Source organism: Zalophus californianus, chromosome 10 (assembly GCF_009762305.2).
Source record: "Zalophus californianus isolate mZalCal1 chromosome 10, mZalCal1.pri.v2, whole genome shotgun sequence".
Taxonomy (NCBI): domain Eukaryota; kingdom Metazoa; phylum Chordata; class Mammalia; order Carnivora; family Otariidae; genus Zalophus; species Zalophus californianus.
The window spans coordinates 106,319,567-106,344,574 of NC_045604.1; the positions used below are offsets into that span (position 1 = coordinate 106,319,567).

The following is a 25,008-nucleotide window of genomic DNA, read 5'->3' on the forward strand; positions in this document are numbered from 1 at the left end:
TAATCTCTCTGCCGCCCTGCAGGGCACCAAAGATTCCCTTCCCCACCACCCCCTGCCCACTCACCACCCCTCCCCCACAACCTTAGGGGGCCTTCAACTCAGGGGTCCCCCCTTTCCACCTGGGGCCTTGGACTCACTCCCAGCACCCCTCACCCCAGTGACTCTCCCGCCCACCCGTTCCCTCCGGTTCTTCCTGGTCTCCAGGGTTGGGGGGAGGGGATCAGAAAGTCGGGAAGCCACAGGAAATCAGCTTGTAACTGGTTGCTTCCCAGGGAAATGGCCATGACAGGTTCAACAAGGACCCCAGAGCCTGAGTCTCCCCCTCAGCCCTTCAGCTGTTTCTAACTAGAGGCACCCCCTGAGCCTTCCCTATGCAAGAAGCTGCTGGATGTTCCGTCCTTCCCTCCCCAGCCAGGGCTGACAGCCTATACCGTGCCTTTGAGAGGTTTGGGAAGACCCGGCCTTCTGGGCAGATGCAGCCCACAGGACGAAGGGAGGCAGAGGCCACCATCTAGTTGAAGAAAGAGTCCCTGCTCCCCTGAGGGAGAAGGCTGGAGAGGGGGAGCTGCAGGATGCCAGCCCCTCTCAGCCCTGGGCCAGGGGCTTGGTGTAGGCCATCAGCTGCACAACCACAGGCCACACCCCTTGCCCTGCTCCCACCCGTCTCCAGGGTGACCCCTTTAGCACCCCCAAAGCAGAATGAGGTCAGAGCCCAGGTGTCCAGCTCTTTGGCAGCCCCCTCCCCTGCAAAGGGAGTGGGGGAAAAGAAGGAGGAGCCCTGCCTGAGGCTGGCACACCTGGGATCCCCAGGGAGTGCCAGCCCCGATCCCACTCACCCTGAGTCACTGTAGCAGGTGCCCAGAGCCAGAGACCCAAGGTCAGGATCCAGACCAGCAGCATCTCCAGATGGGGCCCTGGCTGCGGGGTCTCCCCTCATCAGGAAGGACCAAGAAATGAGAGCTCCCAGGGAAGGACCAGCTATATAAAGGACCCCAGAGACCGTTGCCTTGGGGCTAAGGGTGTGGTAATGAGTCTGGGTGGATGGTGTGTGGTGACCACAGGGAGTTGGCCAAAGAGCAGCCTGTCAACCCTCCCTTCTAACTCCACGAAAGCTGACCGCCCACAGCCAGGGTCCCTATAGCGGAAGCCAGAGCCATGGGTGTGGCCAGGCAAGAGGGAGGGACAGGAGGCCGGAGATGTGCGTGTGGGTGGTGGTTAGCAAGGGGCGGGGGCCAAGAAATGCCAGGGAGAGAATAACTATGGAGGGAGGGAGGACACCTGGAGGGAGTAGCCAGCCACAGGCCAGGCTGACTGAGGGACCCTGCGCCTCCACCCCTGAGAAGCCCCTCTTTCTTCCAGCCTTCCTTCCACTCATCCATCTCAAGCTGGCCCCTGGCAAATTTCCAGTGCCTTCCCCCAGGCCTGCGACCACCAGCCCTTCTGGGTGAGAGTCCCATTCACACCTGAGGCTTTATGGTCCTAGCCTTCAACCCCAGCCGCTGGTAGTCCCAGGGCAAAGGTCCCAGGGGCTTTTCCCAAACCCCACCCAAAGAACCTCATTCTGTCAGCCCCAACCTCCCTCAGCCCCCACAGTAGTGGGAACCAGAGGCCCAAGCCCAAGAGTGGCAGGCCCTGGCATGAGCGTGTCTGCCACCCAGGCTTGTGGAGGCTCGAGGTCTTTGGGGCGGCCCAGCTTTACCCATCGGTGCGAACGGCAACTGACCCAGCCCGGGCCACCCACCCCCCTGACCCGGCCCCGAGCTCCCTATGTCAAGGGAGAAAGGGCACAGATGAAAAACCCAGCAGGGCCCCCACCCGTTGCTGATCTGGAGGCTCGCCTGCCACCACCCACTCCATAACAAAATGGCCCCCAGTCTCTAGGAGGACAGTCATGGCCCTGAGGGCTTCCTGCAGACTCCTTCCTCCCTTGCTGGGAGAAGCTGGTGCTCCCAGGTGCTCCCACACATCCTCTGGATGCCCCTGTCCTCCAAGTGGATGTACTATAAGATAAGGAAGACACAGAGCAACTTCTTCTACAATAAATGCTATACTGTGTTCGTGGGACAATGGAGGCTGACAGACTTTCTTCCCCAAAGATGCTCCTGTGAAGAAGGCTGGGGACTACAAAACCAAAAGACAACCAACCGAATGGGAGAAAATATTTGCAAATGACATATCAGATAAAGGGCTAGTATCCAAAATCTATAAAGAACTTACCAAACTCAACACCCAAAGAACAAATAATCCAATCAAGAAATGGGCAGAAGACATGAACAGACATTTTTCCAAAGAAGACATCCAAATGGCCAACAGACACATGAAAAAGTGCTCAACATCGCTCGGCATCAGGGAAATCCAAATCAAAACCTCAATGAGATACCACCTCACACCCGTCAGAATGGCTAAAATTAACAAGTCAGGAAATGACAGATGTTGGCGGGGATGCAGAGAAAGGGGAACCCTCCTACACTGTTGGTGGGAATGCAAGCTGGTGCAACCACTCTGGAAAACAGTATGGAGGTTCCTCAAACAGTTGAAAATAGAGCTACCTTACGATCCAGCAATTGCACTACTGGGTATTTACCACAAAGATACAAATGTAGGGATCTGAAGGGGTACGTGCACCCCGATGTTTATAGCAGCAATGTCCACAATAGCCAAACTGTGGAAAGAGCCAAGATGTCCATCGACAGATGAATGGATAAAGAAGATGTAGTATATATACACAATGGAATATTATGCAGCCATCAAAAGGAGTGAGATCTTGCCATTTGCAACGATGTGGTTGGAACTGGAGGGTGTTATGCTGAGTGAAATAAGTCAATCAGAGAAAGACATGTATCATATGACCTCACTGATATGAGGAATTCTTTTTTTTTTTAAAGATTTATTTATTTATTCATGAGAGACAGAGAGAGAGAGAGAAGCAGAGGGAGAAGCAGGCTCCCAAGGAGCAGGGAGCCCGATGCGGGACTCGATCCCAGGACCCTGGGATCATGACCTGAGCCGAAGGCAGACGCCCAACCATCTGAGCCACCCAGGCGCCCTGATATGAGGAATTCTTAATCTCAGGAAACAAACTGAGGGTTGCTGCAGTGGTGGGGGGGTGGGAGGGATGGGGTGGCTGGGTGATAGACATTGGGGAGGGTATGTGCTATGGTGAGCACTGTGAATTGTGCAAGACTGTTGAATCACAGATCTGTACTTCTGAAACAAATAATGCAACATATGTTAAGAAAAAAGAAAAAGAAGAAGATAGGAGGGGAAGAATGAAGGGGAGTAAGTCGGACGGGGAGACGAACCATGAGAGACGATGGACTCTGAAAAACAAACTGAGGGTTCTAGAAGGGAGGGGGGTGGGGGGATGGGTTAGCCTGGTGATGGGTATTGAGGAGGGCACGTTCTGCATGGAGCACTGGGTGTTATGCACAAACAATGAATCATGGAACACTACATCAAAAACAAATGATGTAATATATGGTGATTAACATAACAATAAAAATTAAAAAAAAAAAGAAGGCTGGGGACTTCTGGCCTCTGAGGTTACTGCAGGGATGGGGGTGAAGCCAGAGAAGAAAGGGGCACGGTGGGGGGAGTGTTGGGAGGGTGACGTAGTAGGGGATGGGGGAGAGGGGGCAGTGAGGACAAAGGGCTGAGGGAGCTTCTCCACCTCAGGGCCCTGCTTCTGCTCCTCCTTGAGGCCCCAGAAAATTGGGATCCTGGGCCTTTGGGATCGAGAAGAAGGAATGGAGCCTCAGAATGGGGGACCAGGGCCTGAGGAGCACCAGCTGGGGGGCCTGAGAGGGAGAGGACATCCATACGTGGCTGGGAATGGGGTGTGCAGGGAGGAGGGAGGATTTAAGACTGGGGCCCTGGGATGGGGGGTGCTAAGGATTTAGGGCTGAGATTATAAGGGCGGGGGAGGGGACAAGCTGGGGGAGACTTGGGGCTGAGTGCTGGGCTGGGGAGCGATTTAAGAAGTGGGTTCCTAGGGGGAGATCTAAGGCAGGGAGCCAGGGGTGCAGCAAGGAGTTACATAAGGAGCTGGTCGGAGGATGGTTACAGGCTCAGGTGGGGAACGGGGGTAGGGATGCTCACAGGAGAATAGAGACCCCCAAAGGATGTGGGGGCGGGGATCTGCGAGAGACCACATAAGCACAAGGGCAGACACAGGAAGGTGCACTGGGACAGAGATCTGACAGAGCGCGTCTGGTTTTCACACTAACCACACGGGGTATCAGGACAAAGATGCCCTACTCATCTTAACAGGGTTCGGAAAAGTGACTGACTTGGCCAAGGCCCCACAGTGCAAGAGCCTGGATTTGAACTGGGTCTCCAGTGAGCTTCACCCAAGCCCGGAGAAGGAGGAGGGTCAGGGAGATGGTCTGAGTTTGCTCAAGGAAACCAGGAGACAGAGTTGCCCAAGTCCTCGGGCCATCCCTTAAAATGGATGCAGTTCAGACGGTTTCTTCTCACTGTCTGGGGCAGGGCAGCGGGGGAGGTGCCGGGCTCACAGCAAGGACGAAGCCAACCTCAGGCCTCTGGAGATGCACCTGCCACAGAGTGTGTACCAAAGAAGGGGTACGAACAGGGAGCCACCCTGCTCAGGCTGGCTGGAAGGCCACTGCCTCCTGGTCCTAGCTCAGTGCCCTGCCCTGGTGGGTGGAGGGAGGGCGTGGACCTGGATCTGGGAGAGTTCCTTACCATCCTTTCTTTGCCCCCCTCACCCTCACATTGGTGTCCACAGTCTCCAAGGCCACCTGGAAGTGTTCTTCCTTGACTAGAGAGAGAGAAAAGAGAAGGGGAGGAAAGAGGTGGGAAGGGGCAGGAAAGGTGGGGAAGGCAAGGTCTGGCAGGGGGGGCTCCTGGGCCCCAGGGCCTGCCCTGCAGGGATGGCCCAGGCAGGACCTTCGCCTTCCTCAGGAGGTGCCCAGGGAAGCGGTGACTGGAGCTTCCCGACACGAGGTACGTGTCCGCCCTGGGCAAGGGAGGACATTGGGTCCTTCCCAGGCCGCAGTGGTGCCCAGGAAAGCCCCTGTCCCCCTTCCCCAGGAGGCGGGACTCACCTGTTTGGTCGTCCTCCAAGCCCAAGTTTGAAAAAGTCCCCACAGTGTCCTCATCCCAGATCTCGAACCATTTCCTGTCGTCATCCCAGGACCTGGGTCGGGGCAACGCGCCGGCCGGCCGCCGTGTCAGAGCAGGGCCGCCCCAGCTGGGACCCCTTGGCCGCCCTCACCCCCACCCCCCAGTGCGCTCACCGGCCTCCACTTTGGCCACCTCGCCGGGAGCGGGAGCGCGCGACGAAGAGGCTCAGGGACGCCAGCAGCCCCAGCAGCAGCACTCCAGGCGACGGCCACCTGGCAGCGCGGGCCCGAGAACCAGTGCGTGTCCGTGGAGAAGCAGCTGGAGCAGGGGGGTCACAGGTCACAGACCCTCACCACCTTCCCCGCCGGGTCCACTCGTGCACACGGACCCCTCGGGTGCTGGCAGGTGGGCGGGGCTCCACCGTGGGCCGAGGGGCGGGGCCGGGGTGAGCGGCCAGCTGGTAGGCCTGGCGGGCTGTGGGCGGGGCTCCCGCGTGTGCGCTGAGTCTCACCGGCAAGCAGGACCGCTCCTCTCCACAAGGCACTGGCCCTGGTGACAGTTGATGGGGCCGTCCACGCCCAAAGTGCATTTGGTGACGCAGGGAGCCGGTTCTCCTCCACCAAGGGGAAGTAGAAATCCTCATAGCCTTTGGCAGTGGCGCGGCGACAGATGGCTGGGAGTGGGTAAGGGGCTGCAAAAAGACAGGGACCTCATCCCCTCTACTCAGGGGCCTGGTTATAATGGCTCCGAAAATAGATGGGGGAAACTACATTTCCGAGGATGGGGTGTCGGATTAGTTGAGGGGAGGGCAGATCCCCAGGACCTTTACCCTCTCCTCACCTTCTCTGCTAGTCCTCAGGTGGAAGCTACTAACAAGGGCCAGGAAGGGCAGCCCTGCCCGGGGTCACATTACTTGCCTCCATGAAAGGTCTCCTCCGCCTCCCCAGGGAGTTTCAATGGGCAAATGTTCCTGGTGGGAGGGTCATGGCCTCCTGGGACCACTCAGCCCTTTGCCCACCCTTACCTTCCAGAGTCAGCTCCTTCCTGGTGTTATTGTTCACCTTGATGGAGTCAGGCTTAAAACACAGGGCTGGGGGGACACAAGCACAGGTAGAATTGGGGGAGTTAAGGGCTCAGGGACAGATAAGCAGAGCAGGGAAGCCCAGGGAGGGGCAGAGAGGGCTCTGTCCCTATGGGGGAGATGTGGAGGGGCCACAAAGGAAGGCTCCTCTTGCCTCCCTCATCTCCCCCCGAATAAGCAAGCGTCCTCAGCCATCCTGAAAATTTGGAGAACTGTCAAGGGGTCTTCCCCAGCACCCAGGTTCTGGCAGGCCCCTCCTTAGCCCCATTCTTGACCCAATTGGCTATAAACCTACCCCTTCCTCTCCCAATCGGCTGGAAGGACCCCAGGGATGGCACCTGAGCCCAGAGGCTATCAAAGCTGGTAGCTCTGGCCCTGACCCATCCCTCCAGCTTTGGCTCACTCTGGTTATGCTGGCAGCTGTCCCCGTTATGGCTGACATTCTGGAGCTCCTCCTTCAGGATTGACTTCATCTTCTCATACTCGGTCTCCAGCTGGGGGCTAAAGGGGAACTCCAGCAGGACCAGATAGTCCACCACAATGCTGCCACTCCTGAGGGGGCCAAGAGGGTCAGGGGTCTTACAGGGTGCTCAGGCCTAGGGCACGTAAGTCTTTAGGAGGGCACCTCCAGGACCAACCACAAGTGCACTGGTATTGGGAGGAAGGCAGAAGCAATGAGTTGGGATTCCAGGAACATTATTTGCAGGAGCCACCAGCATCCCTGATTTAATCAGCCCAGAGGCAGGACAAGGAATGATTGACATTCTCTTGCCTTGCATCAAGCCGTTACCAAACCAGGCCCTCTTTAGCCCTCTGCCTCACTCATGCTGACCCACTCAGTAGGCCAGGTGCCAGCCAGAGAAAAACTAGCTACTGTCCAGACACCAGGCTTCCCACAAGTCTTCATGCGCCACCTCCCTGCATGTCCCATGTAATCTGTTTCCTTCCAAATCATGCTTTAAAAGGAGGGGTGGCATCTCTTCTATAGAGAAATGACCACAGAAAATGATGATTGAAAAAAAATCCCCCCTGAAGTGATTGGCTCCCCCATCTCCTTCCTTCACCTCTCTCTTCATAAAATCTGATGATTCCAAAAGGAAAAGATGGTTTCTCCAGCTTTTCTTTGTGCCCCTTGCCCCCACCCAACACTGCCTCCACAGCCCCATTAAGGGTCTCCTACCTCAATGATAGGATCTCCACATCCTTGAACCCCTGCACATTTTGGTAAATCTTCTGCATCTGAAATGCCAAGATCCTTGGGCTCACACCTGAACCTCATGACGTGTGTGTACCCAGGCGCCCAAGCTCAGCTTCAGGGAAGCACCCTTGAGTTCCCTCCCTTTCCCCATCACCTGATCTGGGAAGGTGTCACTGAAATCCTTGTAGGCCGCAGAAGTGCTGTCATTGAGGTCCGGGGAGAACTCCTGGTCAACAGACACCTCCATGCCCACTTCGGCATCCACAGTGTCTGCGCACAGCATACCCTGCTCTGGTCACTCCACCGTCCACTCCCATCTGACACCACCACCACCACCGCAACCCAGAGGTTCCTCCCATTGCCCCTCTCCACGTTCCCTGAGGACTGACTGAACAGTAGCAAGAAGGAAGATAGGATTTTTCCCCCCACAACCGGAAGATAGGATTTCTAGGATTTGTTGTGCCGAGATGTGGGAAAGATTAGAGGTAAGGAGGCATGGCAGCCAGGCCTGTGGTCTCTCCCTTGTCTGGCCCGGTGGCAGGCAGAATAATGGCTCCCCAAGATGCCTGTGTCTTCATCCCCAGAACCTCCGGATATGTTATGCTACATGGCATGGGGGAATCAGGATTGCAGATAGAATTTAAATCACTAATCAGCTGACTAAAATGGGAAAATTAACGTGGATTACCACATGGGCTCAACATAATCATAAGAGTCCTTAGCAGTGGAAAAGAGAGGCAGAAGAGGTCAAAATTGGTCACAAGATGTGACTACAGAAGAAAGGCGCAGAGATGTAATGTTGCCAGCTTCAAAGATGGAGAGAGGGAGCCTTGAGACAAGGAATGTGAGAGGCTTCAGAACCTAAAAAGAGCAAAGAAATGGATTCTCCCCCAAAGCCCCCAGAAAGGAACACAGGCCCACCGACACCTTGACGTTAGCCCAGTTAGCCCCACGTCAGACTCCTATCTATAGAATTGTAAGACAATACATTTGCATTGTTTCAGCTGCTAAGTTTATGATAATTTGTTACAGCAGCATTTAGAAGCTAATACAGCTCCTAGCAGCCCAGACTGGGAAGGAGACCACAGGAAGGAGTGTGATCCCAACCACCTCCTGGAGGTGGGGGTGGAAAGGAGGCATGACATGGGGTAGAGGAAAGCATGGGAGAGAAGGCAGGGATGGAGGAATTAGGCAAAATGACATGAGTGCTGACAGGCGAACCACAGGACTGGACCCAGGGAGAGTCAGTGGCATCTCCCAGGAGAAAGTGCAAAAGGCAGGGCTCTGGCAACTCACCCAGATCCACCTGTCCCACCACAAACTCGCAACAGGAGCCAGAGAAGGTACTAGGGCAGTGGCACGTGAGGCCATCCCATTTACCCCCATTCTGGCACCTGATCTCCTGGAGCTCACAGTGGTCTCCAGAGAACCCCAGGGGGCAGTGACAGAGGCCCTGCATCCAGGTGCCACCATTGTCACAGGTGCCTGGACAGCACAGGAAAAAAAGGAAGTTCAGGACAGGGCTTGCCCTTGGTGACAGAGAAATTTATCAGAGGAGAGAGAAGAGGGAACAGGGAAGCAGGAGGTCCAACCTGGGGTGGTGGTCAACCTAGACTGTGTGGTCATCTGAGTAGTGGTTGAAGTGGTCCTGGGTGACTTAAGGGTGGTAGTACTGTGAGGGGTAATCACCGGTGTTTCTGGAGTCTTGGCAGTGGTTGGGGTGGAGTGAGTCAACTTGATTGCAGTTACCACGGCAGTTGGAAAGCTACTGCTTGGTTTCGTCGTCAGTGGGAGGCTAGTGAATCCAGGCATATGCTTATAGAATTGGTGTCCATTCAGTTTCCACTGGTGGGTCTTGGAGAGCTTGTCAAAACTGTGTAACTGGGGACAGTCCCAGTGCTGACAGAACTAGAACTAGGAGCATCTGTTATGCTGTTGATAGGATGAGTTTCCAGAACAGTAGAAGCGTCCGTAGGCATAGGAAACACAGTTGTCATACTGGTGGAACTAGGAGAGGTGGCCATCTCAGTAGTAGAAGTAAACACTGACATTGGGATGGTGGCCATAGAAGTAACTTCACTACTTGGACCCATTTCCGTACATGAAGTAGTGGGAGAGGCAGGTGCTATTGTAACTGATATAGATTCTGGACATGGGGTGGTAGAAGAAATAAAACAGGTGGTGGTTGTTTCAGTAGCAGAGGTCTTTAGAGAATATGTGACTGGAGACGTTCTTAATAGTTTCAGATGAAAAAGGAGTAGTGAAAGCAGTAGCAGAAGAGCCTGTATTTTCCATTCTAGAGAGAGGTGAGGATGTAGAAAGAGAGGTCGTGGTGGTGGTGAGCACTGAAGTTACACTGGTGGAGGATAGAGAAGACAACATTATTGTTGTGGATATTGAAGAAGAGATAACGGTACCAAAAGAAGTAGTTATTGCATTTGTAGATGTACTCAGACTAGGGAACGATAATGTTGGAGAAACACAAGAAGTACTGGGTGGTATTGTGGGGGTGGGTGTTTTTACCAACATTGTAGTAACAGTCATGGCTGTTTCTGGGGTAGAGGGAGTGGGCGAAGTGGCTGTGATCGGGGTAGAGCTTGAAGTGTTGGTGGGAGTGGTGATGTCAGTTGTGGCCATTGTGACTATAGGGGTGGATGCAGCCCTGGTACTAAGGAGTGTAGTAATCAAGGTGGATGAAGGGGTAGTGTTTATGGTCAAATTGGAGACTGATTCTGTGGTTGGGGCAGGTGGAGAGGACAGATGCATACCCACGGCTGATGTCAAGGTATTGGTGGTCACTGGAGTAGAGGAGGTAAATGTCAGAGAATCAACTCTTTTTGTGGGAGTGACTGATGATGTGGTTGCAAGAGGAGAAGTAATCTCTGTGGTGAGAGACTGCGTCCAAACAACCCCAGTGGGAGTTAGTGTGGTTTTTCCAGGTGGATGGGGCATGAGAGGGTGTGACAGTCATCTTGTGTGTATATGCAGTAAATGTAATAAAGGAGGGTAGCCCAGTGGTCGGGGATGTTGTGTGTGTGTCAGTGGTAGTGGGTGCTGGGGTGGATTCAGCATTTATGTGCCATGTATCTGTGCCTGTTGCATATGAGGTGGTACTCTCTGTCTGTGTGGTCCCAGTACTGCTGGTAGACATGGGAGAGGAGCCTGCAGATGCAACTAGAGTGTCTGTAGCAAAGGTAGGAGGTGGAGTGCTGTGCGTACTTGTGGGCATGGCTGCCATAGTAGGCATTGTGGTAGAGGTTGTGATGACACTGGATGATATGTCTGTATTTTGGACAGTGGGGATAGATGGGATGATGTATGTGGGTGTTGCCAATATGCTGGAAGCAGTGATTGTGGAGGTGAGGTCAGTAATGGTAGTCAATGAACCAGTGGTAGCCCTGGCTGTAGGGGTGATGGTTGTCCGTGTTGAGATAGGCATGCCTGTACTAACAGAGGATGAGTTTATGGCGGTGGTTATCCTCGGGGTTCCAGTGGTAGAGGGAGTTGGGGTTATTGCTGATGTGGTTGTGCTTCCTTTAGAGTAGATGTTTGAAGAAGTGACACCTGGGGTACTATGTGGTATTGCAGGAGTGGGTGTTGTTACCACAATCGTGGTAGTGGTTTCTGGAGTGGAGGCAGTGGGCAAAGAGGTTGTGTTCAAGGTGGCCCATGGTTGAAATGTTGGCGGGAGTGGTGATTTCAGTTGTGGCCACGGTGCCAGTACTAGTGGGAGATATAGGGGTGGACGTGACATGGGTTGTAGGGAGTGTAGTAATCAAGGTGGATATAGGGGTAACGTTTGTGGTCCAGCTGGAGACTGGTTCTGTGGATGGAGCAGGTGGAGAAAACAGACGCATACTCGTGGCTGATGTCAAGGTACTGGGGTTCAGTGGAATAGAAGAGGCTGATGCTGAAGAATTGACTGTATTCCTCGGCGTAATTAAGGACGTAGTTGAGGGAGGAGAATTAATCTCTGTCATGAGAGACACTGTGGAAATGTCTTTTGTAGGAATAAGTGTAGTTTTCCAGGTGGTCATCTTGCCTGTGTGTGTAGTGGCTACAGTAGAGGAGTGTGGTTCTGTGGTTGTGAATGTTGTATAAATATTGGTGGTAGTGGGTTCCAGGGTGGGTCCAGAGGTGGCGGATGTGGTGGAAACCATTGTGTTTGTTGGAGTGATTGATGATGTGATTGGAGAAATCGAAGTAATTCCTGTTGTGAGAGTTTCTTTAGGGGTGTCACTCCCCAGAACTAGTTTTGTTTCCATAGAACTCATTGTTTTCAAAGTAATTGGTGTACTGAGTGCAGCAGTCACTTCAGTAGAAGCAGATATACTTTGCGTTGTAAGTGTTGTTAATATATTTGTTGATGTGGGATCATAAGTGGTGGCAGTTGCTGTTCTGAATGTACTGGCAGTGTTGGGAAATGAAGCTGTGGTTGTAATCAAGGTGCTACTGGTGATGGGTGAAGAGTTGTTATCAGTTACGATTGCTGAGATGTTCGTGGCAGTTAGAGAAGGGGGAACAGAGGTAGGAGTGATGACTGGGGTCAGAGACCTGGGTGTATAAATGCTTGCTGTGGTCTGGCTAGCCCTTTTTGTGGTACCAGTTGTAGAGGATATCAGAGTATGGAAGGTTGTGTGGGGCGTTGAGACAGAGGAAGAGAGTAGGGCCATGGTTGTGGGAATTTTCCCCAGAGTGGTGGTAGTAGTGGGAGGAGAGGTTATGGCTGAGGTGAGTCTCTCAGTGGTGGTCAGAGTCATGCAGGTGGTGGGGTAAGTGGTTGTGATTATAAGGTTTGTGGGATTGATGCACTTTGTGGTGCTCCTGTAGAAAATGAGGGTGGGTGGAGTGGTTTCCACCTTGAGGACAACCTTGGACATTGGGATTGTTGAGGTGTTGGACTTGACTGTAGTTTTGAGCAATGCCTCAGAAATAGGTTTAAAGTGAGGGGAAGTGGTAGGAGTGGTAAGTGTGTGTTCCCTACTGTTGGGAGCTGGAAGGGCCCTGCTGGGAATGCTGAGTGGCCACCGTGCCGCACCTTTGGAGCGTGGGGAGTTGCTGAGAGCAGTGTGAGCTGCTTCTGCTCTGGGAAAAAGCTCAGTAGAGGTGGATGCAGCCATGGGGAAAGTGCCTATATTGAGGATAGAAGAGAGGGATTCATTTGCAGATAGCGTTGACACCATAAACACCATGTAGCTTATTCACTACCCCATTTTCCAGATAGTATCACAGAAAGTAGGAAGTTCCATTGCTTATCCCTCCATCAGAGGCAGTTTGGGGCTAGGGCCTTTCAGGTTCTGAAGGGGATGCCCTCAGTCCTTTGGCCCCTCTTCTGAGTGGGGACTTCCAGCCCTCGGGATGGCTGTGCTGAGCATGCAGTTTCAGCTGAGGGTCCTTCCACCTCACCCCTTTCTCCACACATACATGTTTCCCTTACTCTGCTCCCTCCTCTTCCCCACCTGCTGCCCCAAGTCCCTGCCCTTTGGCTTTCCTCTGCCCTTTTCCCTATGACGCACTGCTGTCTGGGCTGACTCTCCTCTTCCAGGAGAACCCCGCCAAGTCTGGGCTTGGGGGTCTAGGGGGGGAACACGTCATGGACACTGGAGCCATTGGGTCAGAGAGGGGAAAATTGCATAGAGAAAAGCAAAGGGAAAACCAGAGTTTGAGGCTCAGACTCTATTGAGTTTGAGGGACAGGGAGAGAGGACCACACTGACAGGCTGAGGGACAGGACAGAAAAGGAAACTTCCAGAAAGTGATAAGTCAGAAGGTAGGCATGGCTTCGGCTGCCTTCGGCTCAGGTCATGATCCCAGGGTCCTGGGATCGAGCCCTGCATCGGGCTCCCTGCTCAACAGAGAGCCTGCTTCTCTCTCTCTCCCTCTGCGACTCCCCCTGCTTGTGGGCTCTCTCTCAAATAAATAAATAAATAAATAAATAAATAAATAAATAAATAAATAAAATCTTAAAAAAAAAAAAAGATAGGCATGAGTTCCAAAGACCTTAAGGTTTAGCAGTGAGTGTTAATAAAAACAGACGTATTTTCTATCACCCACTCTATTTTGGCCACTGGGTTAATTAGTTTACAAACATGAACCCCTCACTCTACAGATATCATCAACCCCACTTAAGAGTGAGGGTCAGAGATCTCATAATGCTGGGGTGAGTGGCAGAGAGACTCCTGCAGCCACAGGATTTGCAAGCAGGAAGTGCCCAGACCTCCTGCCCACTCAGCATTAGCCTCCTCCTCACCTTGGACCGAGAACATCTTTGTTCTGAGAGCTGGGATTTCATTTCTCAGCCGAGCTGGGTATGTCAGGGAGGTGGGAGGGGGGATTATGAAGAGTCCAGGGTTAGAGCCCTTAGAGCCAGGAGGTGGCCCTAGAGGTAAGTGAGAGGGTGGTCCATGGGCCTCTAGGTTGGGAAGGTGTAGGATTGAGGGTCAGGAACAGACACCAAGAGACAGAGGGAAGGGAAATACAGAGGAATTATGGGATTCCTAAGGGACAGGAAAGAGAAAGCCCTGGACCACACGCCGGGTAGTATACACCCACCCTTTGCGAACAGTCAGGATCTCCCCAGCCCAGCCCTGCCAATGACAACTGTGCCCAGAAACATGGGCTGGGTGGGGGCAGGGAGAGATAGAGGCAGAGCTAGAGGAGGGGACTGGGACCAAAGGCAGAGATGCCCCAGAGAGAGGAGAGAACCCCAGGGGAAGAGGTGGAGCTGTCATGGAGAGAGCACCCCTGGAAGTTAAGGAAGAGTCCAGAGTGGACAGAGCACCGGGGCTGGTGAGGGGAGGGACAGAAGAGAAGGGAGGGCTCAGAAAACCAAATCAAAGGGAAGAGCACTCCTCTGGAAAGAGGTTATGCCCACTCTCCCGATGCAAGCACCCACCCTTGCAACCTGCTTGGTCCTGGGTGGGGAGTAGCACCAGCAGGACCCAGCTTCCTTTCTCCTCGATGCCTCCCGCACCCAAAGCTCGGAGGAATCTCTCCTCAGTCTCCCCTTAGGCCTCAGAGCCACTTCCCCACACACCCCTGCCCCAAAACATCAGCCCTTTTCCCACCTGCCCCCTCACCTCTGGCCCCCGTGGAGGCCCTGAGCATCCAGAGGAAACCGAGGAGCCTAAGCAGCTGCATGGGCCCGGTGCAGCAGGTAGAGCAGGTGCCAGCACCGGGGGCGGCCACAGGAGGCAGCCACTATGTACACAGCAGCACCCAGCTGGGACTGAAAGGTGTGGCTGTCTGCCCTGCTAGATGTGGGGGCTAAGCATAGGCTCCCCGTTGCACCGCCTACCTCAATTCTCTTCCCCCCTTCTCCAGGTATCTGACTTCATTGCTGTTGGAAGGACACCAAGAAGGTAGGACTAGCCCAGGAGGTGTCAGACAGGGACTGCTGCTGGTGGCCCACTCAGAGGAGTTCCTAGGACCCTGCCTTTCCCCTCCCCTGTCCCCCACCAAGAACCAGGAAAACTGGATGGAGAATACACTTGGTCAAAACCTTGGACTCTGGAGTCTGGGGTTGACTCTCACAGCCTCTCTTTAGTTTCAGTCCCAGCTTCAGAGAGGGAGGGGAAAACCTGTTCTCCTTACTCCCTCTCCCCCTTGTTCTTCCCTCTCTCCATCCTGCCCTTAGCATGACTTGGGCTGAGACCCCATAACCAAAGCCATGGGAGCAATGCGGCATTCAATCAGAAGTTATTTTAATATCTGAGGATCTGGGCCAGGTCCTAGAAAAGAAGATACAGATGGCCAGTGGAAATGATCAAACAAAAGGATGTTTTGACACAGCAGATTAGCAACTATTAGGAAGTTTGAGTCCCTTCAGTGTTGGGAAAGGTGTGAAGAACACACACTCTCACCCAGCTGGTGGGAGTGTAAGTGTGTTGGGCTGCTCTGAAAAGGCCATTTGGTGACATCTATTAAAATTTTAAATGCATGCTCAAGGACCCAGTAATTCGACCACTGCGTCTCTGTGTTCAAGAAGCACTTCACAAAGGTATTCACAAGGATGTTTATTGCCATCCAGCTTATTGTGATTCCAGCAGAAATTGGAAACAACCCAAATCTCCCTCAGTAGGAATCTAGAATGACTATGGAATCATCACACTATAGACTACCATGCTTGAATCAAAAGGAAGAGCACCATAATGGAAAGACTCTCAAAATGGCTTGTTCAGTGAAACCAAGAGACACAGTTTTGTTAAAACACATACATATGTATTTCCTATGACTGCACACACAGACACACGGGTAAGTGCATTCAAAATTTGAAAGAGGGCGCCTGGGTGGCTCAGTTGGTTAAGCGACTGCCTTCGGCTCAGGTCATGATCCTGGAGTCCCGGGATCAGGTCCTGCATCGGGCTCCCTGCTCGGCGGGGAGTCTGCTTCTCCCTCTGACCCTCTCCCCTCTCATGCTCTCTATCTCATTCTCTCTCTCAAATAAAAAAAAATTTTTTGAAAGAAAAAAAAAGCTCACCTACCCCAATAACAAGGGTAAGATTAATTCAGAGAAGCGAGAAGGAACTAGGGTTCAGAATGATAGTCAGGGAACATTAGCTCTATCTGTAGTTTTTACTTTTTACTTTGACAAAGATTTCTCTCCCTGACCAAACTCTGACAAGCCTCCCCTGAGCCCTGTTTCCAACTAATCCTCAGTCCTGGCCTATAAAGACTTGAACAATCACTAACACAGTTCTAAGAGCTCAAGGCCACATACTTAGGCTGACCTCAGCCTCCCTTAAAGTGCCTGCCTGAGAAAACTCAAGGCTTCCAAAAGAATTTACTATTTGTCCCAGCAAACACCTGAATATAAGGCTTCTGTCTCCCAGCCTCTGGGGAAGGGTAGGAGCCTAACTTTAATAAGCACCAGTTAGCTGGTGCTTATTACCCAAATGGGTTTCACATGGACAACATCCCCTACCCTTCCTGTAACTATTCACTCCCCCAGTCCCCCGAGCCCTGCTCCCTCCCACCCCCCTCCCTCACTCTCCCTCGACCTCTGTGCAAACCAGATTTCAGTTCATGCTGAACTCTTTCCTATTGTAACAGTATGTTACTGATTAAAATCTGTCCTCAACTAGGGTCTGGCTTTGCTTATCCTTGACAATTTGAAGATGATGTTATGCTTTTGAAGGTAATGTAAAAGAATTTAGAAGAGGGTTCTGGGAGCACTTGGGTGGCTCATTTGGTTAAGCATCCAACTCAATTTCAGCTCTGGTCATGAATTTGTGGTCATAGGATCAAGCCCCGCATCTGGTTCCCTACTCCGTGGGGAGTCTGCTTGAGATTCTCTGCCTCTCCCTCCCACTTGTGTGCTCTCTCTCTCTCTCTCAAATAAATAAATAAATCCTTTAGGAGGAGGAGAAGAGGAAGAAGAAGGAAGAGGAGGAGGAAAAGTGGAGGAGGAGGAAGAGGAAGATTTCAGAGAGATGGTGGAGCAGGAACCAGGAATCCATCTCCCCACCTAGACGACAATTGCAATTGCACTAGCAAAATCTGTCTGACGTAACATACTTTGGTCGCTGATTATAGCTTCTGATCACAAAGGTTCAGACAAAGAGGCAGCCATTCTTATAAAGCCCTTCCCCCTCCATTTGAAATGAATTCCAGGGGATTTAAAAGGCTGACCTCCTTTTTCCTCCCCTTCAGTTTTTGCTTTTTCCCCCTTTGGGAGTTGCACGTTAAAGACTAGGACTTTCAAAAACAACTGCATATGTGGAAAAAATTAGAAAGTGACCAAGCATGCTCAGGAAAAGAATCAGAACAAACCTCAGAAGACCTTAGTTATACCTTATGCCCATCTTCAGCACAGAAACACCCTACAATAACCAACAAAAACAATAAGCAAAAACTCTGGGGAAGGAGGAGAATCTGAGTTCCAGAGTTACAACACTATTAGACTCAAATGTTCTGTGTCCAATAAAAAAAAAAATCACCAGGCATACAAAGAAACAGGAAAGTATGGTCCATTCAAAGAAAAAAGAATCAAATAGAAACTATTCCTGAAGAAGACCTAATAGAAGATATACTAGGCAAAGATTTTAGAACAACTGTCTTGAGGATGTTCAAAGAACTAAAGGAAGATACAGAGAGAGTAATAAAAAAAGATGCATGAACAAAATGGAAAAATTTAATAAAGAGACAGAATCTAAAAAGAAATCAAAAAGAAAGAGCTGTAAAGCACAACAACTGAAGTGAAAAATTCATTAGAGGGATTCAAAGGCATATTTGAGCAGGCAGAAGAATCAACAAATTTGAAGATAGGATCATGGATTATTAAATTGGTGAAATGGGAAGAAAAAAGATTGAAGAAAAGTGGATGGAGCCTAAGGAACCTGTGGGACATCATCAAATGGAACAACATATGCATTCTGGGAGTCCCAGAATGATAAGAGAGAGAAAGGGGCAGAGAGATATCTGAAAAAATACTGGCTGAAAACTTTTTGAATTTGATGAAAGACATAAATATAACCATATTTATATATGATTATATATAACACAAGCAGGGGGAGTGGGAGAGAGAGAAGCAGGCTCTCTGCAGAGCAGGGAGCCCGATGTGGGCCTCGATCCCAGGATTCTGGGATCATGACTTGAGCGGAAGGCAGACACTTAACAACTGAGCCACCCAGGCGCCCCGACAAAGAGAGAATCTTGAAAGCAGCAAGAGGGAAGCAAATTGTCAAATACAAGAGATCCTCAATAAGTTTATCAGCAGATTTCTCATCAGAAACTTCAGAGGCCATGGGGCGCCTGGGTGGCTCAGTCGTTAAGCATCTGCCTTCGGCTTGGGTCATGATCTCAGGGTCCTGGGATCGAGCCCCACATCGGGCGCCCTGCTCAGCGTGAAGCCTGTTTCTCCCTCTCCCACTCCCCCTGCTTGTGTTCCCTTTCTCACCGTGTCTCTCTCTGTCAAATAAATAAATAAAATCTTTAAATAAATAAATAAATAATTTAAAAAAGAAAGAAAGAAAGAAAGAAACTTTGGAGGCCGGAAGACAATGGCTGATATATTCAAAGTGCTAAAAGAAAAAACCTGTCAGCCAAGAATTCTATATCCAGTAAACCAGTCCTTCAAAAGTGCCAATCAAGACATTCTCAGATAAACAAAAGCTGAGGGAATTCATGACCACTGACTTGTCCTTCAAGGAATGCTCAAAGGAGTACTCCAAGGTGAAGGTAAAGGACACTAGACATTAACTCAAATCTGTATGGAGTGATAAAGATCTCAATAAAGGTAAAAAATTGGGCAATTATAAAAGCTACCAATTTTGTAACAGTGGTTTGTAACTAACACTTTTCCACATGATTTAAGAGACTAATATATTTAGGGGCACCTGGGTGGTTCGGTCACTTAAGCATCTGCCTTCAGCTCAGGTCATGATCCCAGGGTCCTGGGATTGTGCTGTGCGTCGGGCTCCCCATTTGGCAGGAAGTCTGCTTCTCCCACTCCCTCTATCTCTTTCCCCTGTTTGTGCTCTCTCTCCTTCACTCTGTCTCACTCTCTCTCTTGAATAAATAAAAATTTTTAAAAAGAGAGACTAATATATTTAAATTAGAAAAAACAATTATTAGTGTAAGAGCTAATTAGTGTAACTTTGGTTTAAAACTCCAAAACTTGTTTTCTACATAATTTAAGAGACTAATGCATTTAAAAGAATTATTAGCTTGTGTTTTGGGGCACACAATGTATAAAGATGTAACTTTTGTGATATCAACAACCGAAAGGGGTGGTAACATAGCTATAAAGGAACAGAGTTTTGTGTGTTATTGTAGTTAAGCTGGTATAAATTCAAATTAGAGTGTTATAACCCTAGGACATTAAATGCAATCCCTGTGGTAACCACAAGTTATAGACTACACACAAGCTATAGAAAATATACAAAAGGAAAGGAGAAAGGAATTTAAATATTTCACTACAAAAAAAAAACCCACTAAACATAAGAAAGTAATGCAGAAAATGAAGGATCAAAAAAAGCTATAAGGCATGTAGAAAACAAAGAGCAAAATGACAACAGTCCCTTCTTATCAGTAATTACTTTAGATGTAAATGGATTAAACTCTCCAATCAAGAGACAGAGATTAGCAGAATGGATAAAAACTCTTGGTCCACCTATACATGTCTGCAAGAAACTTGAACTACAACGAGGCAAACAGGTTGAAAGTGGCTACCAAAGGCTTGGGGAGGAAATGGAGATCTGTTATTGAGTGACCATAGAATTTCAGTTTTACAAGATGAAAAGAGTTACAGAGATGGATGGTGGTGATGGTTGCCCAGTAATGTGAACATACACGTAGGGTAATGCAGGCTGCTGCCCAGGAAAGTGGAGTCTATCATGGAAGCCCCATTCAGTCAAGAAATGGATGTCACATATGAATTCAGACCAGAAGGTGACATCAGCACCAGCACAGGGTGACACAGTTATGTGGTGCTTCCGTTCCAGGGGAACTGAAGAGTGCAGGAGGCCCAGAAAGCTTGGAGGAGGCAGAGATAAGTGTGGGAAGGACTAAAGTCCAGGGGGGAATATTTGAAGGCAGAGGTCAAAGTGCCACTCATCACAATTGGGGGTTTCTCTTTATAAAAAAGAATAAAGGGCGCCTGGGTGGCTCAGTTGGTTAAGCGACTGCTTTCGGCTCAGGTCATGATCCTGGAGTCTCAGGATCGCGTCCCGCATCGGGCTCTCCGCTCAGCAGGGAGTCTGCTTCTCCCTCTGACCCTTCCCCCTCTCATGTGCTCTCTCTCTCTCAAATAAATAAATAAATAAAATTTAAAAAAGAATAAAAATTATGACTATAAAATTAGATACAGCAATGCCTAAGGCCTTGGAGTTTTTGCAGAGGGGAACTCCATAAATCCTCCTCTTCCTGGGAGGCCCAAGACTCAGGAGGCCTCAGGGGGGTTGCAAAGTGGAAAGGTAGTTGGCAAACTCACCTATGCCAGACCCTCTGGGAGCTCCTTGAGGCTCTGTGCCTCTCACATATCGTGAGTGAACACATTTTTATCCAGAGCCATTGAAGGAATTGCAAACAAGAGGCATTGTGAATACTCACCAAGCAGTGCTAGCTAAGTTCCAGACATGCACCTGGACTCACCGAAATTTGGGGGACACCTTATATTGCTCTGGCCTCAGAGGGTGTGTGGTCAAGCTGGGGACGTGAGCAAAGGAAGGAAAACATAAATCAGCAAGATGAGGTGGCACCCAGAGCCGACAGCAGCCCCACAGAGGAGGCTCAGGGGAAGGAGTCCACAGGGAGCTGGGCCATTCTTGGGATCCTCCACCTTGATTTCTTAACACCTTTGACCAGTTGCACGATATTAAAGTGTTTGTTTTCAGAAAGGTTTGTTCTTGTTTTTCAGAAGAGTCTCCCTGGGTGCCTGGGTGGCTCAGATGGTTAAGCGTCTGCCTTCGGCTCAGGTCATGATCCCAGGGTCCTGGGATCGAGTCCCACATCAGGCTCCCTGCTCCTTGGGAGCCTGCTTCTCCCTCTGCCTCTCTCTCTCTCTCTCTCTCTCATGAATAAATAAATTTTAAAAAATCTTTAAAAAAAAAAAAAAGAAGAGTCTCCCCGGGACTGGAGCTATGTGGTCAAGCACCAGTGTTGGCCAAGATGCTGGAAACAAGGCACAAGATGCCAAGGACACAGATGTGAATGGATCCCCGTTGCAAGGGGTCACCAGGCTCCTGGGGAGATGGATCTCAACCCAACATCAGGTTCCCTGATTCCTCCCCATCCACGCTTTCAATTTCTTCTCCCTCTCCTACACAAACTTTCTATTCCAGCCAATAGGCTTCTTTGTCTCGGGTTCTCCTACCTTCCGGCCTTTGCCTGAACTTTTTCCCACACTAGGACTGCCCTGTCTGCCTCCCTTTCTCTTTCCCTCAGCCTGTGAAAATCCTACCCATTCTTCATGGCTTTGCTTCTTTCTCTCCTCCACCAGGAAGCCATGCGTGGTCAGGAAGCTGACCTCTCCCACTCTTGGAATGTAATGGTGCTTACTGCTGACATCTCTCCCGTGGCACTTAATTATCATTTAGTGGCAGGTATTAGTTATCTGAATGCCTGCCCAGAAGGGGGAGGGGAAGGTGACACCTTGTGCACCCTGAGCTGGGGCAGTGGCCACTTTGCCCCTGGAACTAGCAGAGGCCCACCTGACTAACAGAGGAGATGGTCAATCTAAAACTGCTGGGGGAAACGCAAACCCAGGAAAATACAGGCTGGGACCGTCCTTCAAAAGCCAAGGTTTAAGGACAAAGTGTAAAGATAAGGTCAGGGGCAGGTCACTCCTTTTCTCCTCACGAGTGAGTCAAGCTTGCAGGAAAGTTTAGGACAAGTGTGCTCACCGTCTCCTCCACCGCGTCATAACCTGAACTGTGGTAGCAGTTATCATGGATGGTGTCAGGTGATAGGAGTCAGGGTGCTGACCAGAGTAGTCTCTGAAGTCATGATAGGTGGGGGAGGGGGCATCGATTTGCATGATGGCAGATGAAAAGCTGATACTTGGCTTTACAGTAAGTGGGAGCCAGTGACGGTTGGCATATTAGTCAGGAGAGCAGGCAGTGCTGAGATAAACAATCCTAAAGACTCAGTGGCTGGCAACAGCAGACGTTTCTTTCTCACTCATGCTACTTGCCCATCCCAACATCTGCGCTGTTCATTCAGGGACCCAGGCTGACGGAGCAGCCCCTATCTGGGACACTGCCAGTCTCCTAGCAGTGGGAAATGACAGATGGCAAAACCATGAGCTGCCTCCTAAAGCCTCTTTCCAGACATGACGTCGCATACCTTCCACCCACATTCTGTTGGCTAAAGCAAATCGCAGGGTTGCCCTGAGTCTGATGGACAAGAACGTAAAATCCTTCATCGGGGAGAGGCACCACACATCTGATGCCAGGCCTGCTCTCAGTGGCGCGGGGAGATCTAATCCATCCCAGGGAGGGAAAGCAAACATACTGAACAATAACACAACCTACCACAGCTGGGATCCTGGCAGTAGCTATGGTTTATGCTAATCAAGCCCCATCAGTGAGGCGCCTGGATGGCTCAGTCAGTTAAGCATCCCACTCTTGATTTCGGCTCGCGTTGTGATCTCAGGGTCGTGAGACCGAGCCCTGGCTTGGGCCCTGCACTGGGCGTGGAGCCTGCTTAAGATTCTCCATCTCTCTCCCTCTCCCTCTCCCTAGGCCCCTCCCCCCACCTTTGTCCTCTTTAAAAAAAAAAAAAAATTTTTTTTTTAAAGAGCCATCAGTGACATTGGCAGACAGGATCAGACCCCTGGTGGGTCTTTCCTTTCCTTTTCTTTTTTTGGTTAAGATGTTATTCATTCGAGAGAGAGAGAGAACGAGCATGAGAGAGCGAGAGAGAAAGAAAGAAGAATACGAGTAGGGGGAGTGTAGGAGAAGTAGGCTCCTGCTGAGCAGAGAGGAAAGTCCTATAATAGAGAAACTAAGCACTGCAGTTCTGTTTGAAAAGTGGGGAGAGGGAGGGTCCCCCCAGAACTGAGGAGATTTGACAAAGTGCTCATGGAAGCACAGGAAGTGAATACTATCAGTGGGAAGGACTTACTTTCAATATTGGGTCCTGTGCCAACACAGGAAATGGTGTGAGAAGCAGAGATGGTAGCACCTGGTGACATTTCTGGGCACTTCATAGAAGAGATAAGACAGTGATGGAGGGACGCCTGGGTGGCTCAGTCGTTAAGCGTCTGCCTTTGGCTCAGGTCATGATGCCAGGGTCCTGGGATCGAGCCCCGCATCGGGCTCCCTGCTCGGCGGGAAGCCTGCTTCTCCCTCTCCCGCTCCCCCTGCTTGTGTTCCCTCTCTCGCTGTCTCTCTCTCTCTGTCAAATAAATAAATAAAATCTTTAAAAAAAAAAAAGCGATGGAAAGAATTTTAGTACTGGTGGGAGCTCGTAGAACACTGATCTTTCACATCTTAAAGTGGGGTAATATTGAGGATAACAATCAATTCACAGAAGAATATATACAGTTTGACTCCAAAAGGCTAATCTAAACAATATTTTGATTAGGACTCCACACATGTAGAGCAATGCTCTGAAGAAAATAAAAGTAATCATTAATACAAAATTCAGGAGAGAGTTATGGTGGAGGAAAGAGGTGTATGCAATCAGTGAGAATCATCTAGGGAGTTCTTAAAGGATGTGATGTTCAATTTCCGAGGCTGGATAGTGGGTACATGGATGTTCTTTTATCATTGTTCTTTAATTGTGTGTGTGTGTGTGTGTGTGTGTTTTCCACACATTCACATGAGTAATATATTACTCAATCAAAAATAACTTAAGGGATAGACAGTAACATAACACATTCAAAATAATCAAATAATCAATCAACTGAAGGCAAAAACAAGACAGAGATGCTCATTGAGAGTTTTAGCTAATGTAATGAGACAAAAAATAAAAAGAAATACTGGGCATAAACAATAAAAAAAGCTAAATGACCCGATTTTGGCTAATGAAATTGTTATGTAATTTCAAAATCCAAAAATGCTAGTGGGCGGGGGGAATACTATATTAATGAGAGACCTCGGGGCACCTGGCTGGCTCAGTCAGTAAAGTGTGTGACTCTTGGTCTTGGAGTTGTGAGTTTGAGCCCCACATTGAGCACAGAGATTACTTCAAAATAAAATCTTTAAAAAAGATGAGAGACCTTGGGGCACCTGGGTGGCTCAGTCACTAAGCATCTGCCTTCGGCTCAGGTCATGATCCCAGAGTCCTGGGGTCAAGCCCCACATCAGGCAGGAAGCCTGCTTCCCCCTCTCCCACTCCCCCTGCGTTCTCTCTCTGTCAAATAAATAAAATAAAATCTTAAAAAGAAAGATGAGAGACCTTGATAAGGTTTATATAAAATATAAAATATATATTTACATAAAATAAATAATTTTCTCCATTCTATAAATAATCAGCTAGACATGGAAATTGGAAGAAATGTTCCATTCACAATAGAAACTCAAAATGGAAAACTATTTAGGAACAGATTTAACAATGAAGAACTCATGCAAGATTTTATTCAAAGGCATAAGGCAAGATCTAAACAAATGGAAAGGAAGTACCAAGATCCTGGGTATTAAGATTTTTACGGGGTACCTGGCTGGCTCAGTCAGTAGGGCCAGCAACTCTTGATCTCAGGGTTGCAGTTTCGAGCCTCATGTCGGGTGTAGAGATTACTTAAAAATAAAATAAATAAAAGATACTTACAATAAAAATATGTCGTCTCCCAAAATTAATGTATATATTTAATGTAATTTTGTATTTTTAAAGATTTTATTTATTTATTTAAGAGAGAGAGCATGAGTGGGGGGGGAGGGGCAGATGGAGAGGAAGAAGCACATTCCCCGCTGAGCAAGGAGCCCATGCCCAACTCCATCCCACGAACCTGGGATCATGACCTGAGCCGAAAGCAGATGCCTAACAGACTGAGCCACCCAGGCGCCCCATTTAATGCAATTTTAACGAAGACACCAACAGAGTTGAATTTTCTTCATGGACACAATTACTTTAAAGTCCAGGTGGGTGAATAAATGTCTAAGGATACACTGGAAAATTGTGAAAAATAATTGTGAGGAGGCTTGCCTTGTCATATATTAAAATTTACTACAACAAAAAAACAAAAACAAAAAATTAAAACAAAA

General features: G+C 49.7%; 2 protein-coding genes across 2 annotated transcripts; both read right to left on the reverse strand.

Moving 5' to 3' along the window:
* Positions 1–3,411: 3,411 nt before the first annotated feature.
* LOC113932082 (mucin-3B) lies at positions 3,412–8,907 on the reverse strand (the record flags this gene model as incomplete). The annotated part of the gene is given in 11 exon segments (XM_035722235.1): positions 3,412–4,553; positions 4,728–4,780; positions 5,067–5,221; positions 5,269–5,403; positions 5,597–5,687; positions 5,690–5,758; positions 6,110–6,175; positions 6,570–6,718; positions 7,347–7,405; positions 7,519–7,634; positions 8,661–8,907. Coding segments are annotated over 11 exon segments (1,221 nt in total), but the record flags the coding sequence as incomplete, so codon positions are not given.
* Positions 8,908–10,729: 1,822 nt separating this feature from the next.
* On the reverse strand, positions 10,730–12,484 carry LOC113932081 (mucin-3B-like). Its single transcript, XM_027610522.2, has 2 exons — positions 11,615–12,484; positions 10,730–10,810 (listed from the first exon to the last, which is right to left on the reverse strand). Exons 1-2 carry the CDS (start codon positions 12,482–12,484, stop codon positions 10,730–10,732), a joined length of 951 nt encoding a protein of 316 aa, XP_027466323.2.
* Between the last annotated feature and the right edge of the window lie 12,524 nt (positions 12,485–25,008).

Bases quoted from the DNA above. Each gene is read 5' to 3' on its own strand.
- LOC113932081 (XM_027610522.2), bottom strand. From the start codon at position 12,484: ATGGCTGCATCCACCTCTACTGAGCTTTTTCCCAGAGCAGAAGCAGCT. The intron at 10,811-11,614 runs GTTCTGGGGAGT...ATCCTCTGTTAG, and splicing joins GTTCTATGGAAACAAAACTA to TACAGGCATGCCTATCTCAA.